The sequence below is a fragment of the Pieris napi genome, chromosome 15 (genome assembly GCF_905475465.1).
Source record: "Pieris napi chromosome 15, ilPieNapi1.2, whole genome shotgun sequence".
NCBI lineage: Eukaryota > Metazoa > Arthropoda > Insecta > Lepidoptera > Pieridae > Pieris > Pieris napi.
In genome coordinates this window covers 12059259-12061824 of record NC_062248.1, presented here as the reverse complement: position 1 = coordinate 12061824, position 2566 = coordinate 12059259, and the positions used below count along the sequence as shown (strand labels likewise).

At 36.0% G+C, this 2566-nt stretch overlaps 1 protein-coding gene across 2 annotated transcripts; it reads right to left on the bottom strand.

The window, feature by feature from the left end:
* Positions 1–838: 838 nt before the first annotated feature.
* Positions 839–2299, bottom strand: LOC125056451 (chymotrypsin-1-like). 2 transcript variants are annotated; one of them, XM_047659550.1, is made up of 5 exons: positions 2210–2299; positions 1927–2127; positions 1560–1806; positions 1283–1438; positions 839–1008 (listed from the first exon to the last, which is right to left on the bottom strand). In XM_047659550.1, the coding sequence occupies exons 2-5, from the start codon at positions 1953–1955 to the stop codon at positions 862–864; spliced, it is 579 nt and encodes a 192-aa protein (XP_047515506.1). In that variant the 5' UTR covers positions 1956–2127; positions 2210–2299; the 3' UTR covers positions 839–861. The 2 variants fall into 2 exon arrangements, with proteins under 2 accessions (XP_047515506.1, XP_047515504.1); XM_047659548.1 differs by having other exon boundaries at positions 1927–2142; positions 2210–2277.
* Positions 2300–2566: the final 267 nt, after the last annotated feature.

Here is a 2566-nt window from a genome sequence, read left to right as displayed (position 1 = left end):
ACTTTTACGTTAATATGCAAATGTGCCGACAGTTACTATTAACAACACGTCCTACTCCCCAACCTCAAAGATAATGGCGATATAGTGAGAGCAAAATATATGCTGGCTCGTAGGTTTGTACGTTGTTCTCATGACGGAAAAGTCACATCTACACGTGCAGCCTATGAGCCAGTTTCACTCGACAAACATACAACTCGCTTCGGGTGCAGTTAGGGTGTTGCTGGGGTTGCCTCGCTTCTGCATCACATCAGGAATGTTTGCAGAGGCGCGGGTGTATTGCTTCTTCGCCACTATGCGAAAGCGGTGCGCGTCTTTGGTGCGCCGGGTGCGCCGGGTGCGGGGCAGCTCCAGCAAAATCTTACAGCTGATAGTCGAGAGAATAGAGTGTCCCTATTTACGATACTGCTCCGACATCTCCGCAGGGTTTTGTACCTAATAGTTTTTGTTTAATTACTATTTTTCTTATTTTTACTAATTCTTCTAACATAGATCTTAAGAAACTATTGTTACTAACTCACTAATCAATCAATGGACTGTATTTGTCTGATGAATGAAATTATTATTATTATTGGCACCGATATTTTTTAATTACTAGAAAGAACATGCAATAACGTATAAAACACGTTGTATAACTCAATCAATTGTAGTGATTCCATTATATCGTCTATCAAAGTGAGTGATCTAGGCTTACCTTAAATCATCTCTTACATATTAGGTCGAAAAGATATGTTTTTTTGGGATATCTCAGAGTACTTTTGCTTAATGCTTTTTGGTGTTTTAAACTATGCAATTTAGGGATTACAACTAAATAAAAAAACGTATAATTTTTTTTGCGATTAATTTAATAACCACTGACAATGCTTAGGGTGATTTAGTATTTTGTTTTATCCAGGTATTGTATATGTACGTGTTACTGTACAAATCAGGCTTGCCAAGAGCGCAGGGAAAATTGTAGGACACGATACCGGCAGAGGTGCCGTTGCACACTAAGCTGCTGCCTGCATCACTCTGAAAATTTCCGATTACAAACATTGTGTGCCATGTATTTCACACAGATAATTTAAATAATTGTATTGTCGTTGTTGTTCGATACTTTATAAAAAATTTACTGTCCGTTTCGAATCTCAAAAATTAGTTAATATAGCTGCACCTGCATGTTGTCTATTCGTATATCTTTGAAACAGATTAATGACAAAAAATTTCAGCTTTAGATGTGCCAAATTTGTTTCAATAAAATGGTCTTAAAAGTACACAAAAATCGTGAGTTAAGTCATATACTTACTAGGCATGTTCCTTGTCCACGTTTGCTAAGGGTACACATGTGGAGGGGCAAAATAACGGTTGAGGAGCGTCCATTACTTAAGATTCTACTGCACTGTTCGCTAGTTAAAGTTTCTACATACAGATACTTCAATTTGTCAGAGTACAACTGGTTGTTCTAAAAGTATACAAATGGCCTATGAATTCAATTGGCTAAAAAACATAAGTTCGCCGGACATATTTCTTTCTAATATCCAATTCTACAAATATTATGTATCTCCATAAAATTGTTTACTCACAAGGTAACCCCAGCCGCTCACTATACACGACAATCCAGACTGGATATTCTTTTTGGGTAATGGCAGGGGCTGCACGTTTTCATTGAATTCGATGGTCTTTTTCGTACTTATAACAGCAATATCGTTGTCGAATTTATATGGCTTATTATATGCTTTGTGAGAAATGACTTTGTTGATTTCATATATTGTACCACCTCTTATTCTTGATATTGTACCAACTAGAGCGATAAAATCTGATGGTTTGAGCCTGAAAAAAAAATCTAGTTATATGTAATACATATAACTTTAAAAATTCATAATAAAAGAAACGTCAGATCGTCCATAGATTGGTGGAGGAAACACATGTATTATTACTTAAATTATATACCTTTCGACACAATACGCAGCTGTCAGCATCCATCTATCGGAGATGATAGCAGCACCGCAGAAAATCCAGCCGTATTTTTTTTTGAGCGAGACCCAAGAGCGACTTGGTGTGGCATAAGTCCTTTGGTTGCGTCTTTGCCACCCACCACTCGGGTCTGGGGCTCTTGCCCTCCAGTCGTAGAGGCGATACCTTCAGCATCGCCTATAGTAAAGGGTACTGTACTTAATTACTAAATAAACAACAAAAGGATATAATAATTAATAAGAATATAAAAAAAACTTACCCTGTACGCTCCATGCTACTAACAGTAGAATAAAGGATATCTTTAAGACGCCCATCATCGATGACACTTCTGTGGTGAATACACTTATTCATATAATCCTTTCTTTTTATATAAGCAATGTAATTATTTTTTTAGAAATAATGAAATATACAAAAAATTTAGAACAAATGAAAAATAGCTAAAAAAGAACTAGAATGACTAATTACTTTTTGTTATCGACTGACAAACAGGTGACTTAATTATTACCAAGCCACCAGCACAAATAATTAGTAATAGCGAAGCCTCCTATCAATATGTTAGTGTTTTAACATTATGTCTAATATACTATACCTAGTCTAGAATTAAGTAATCCAGCAT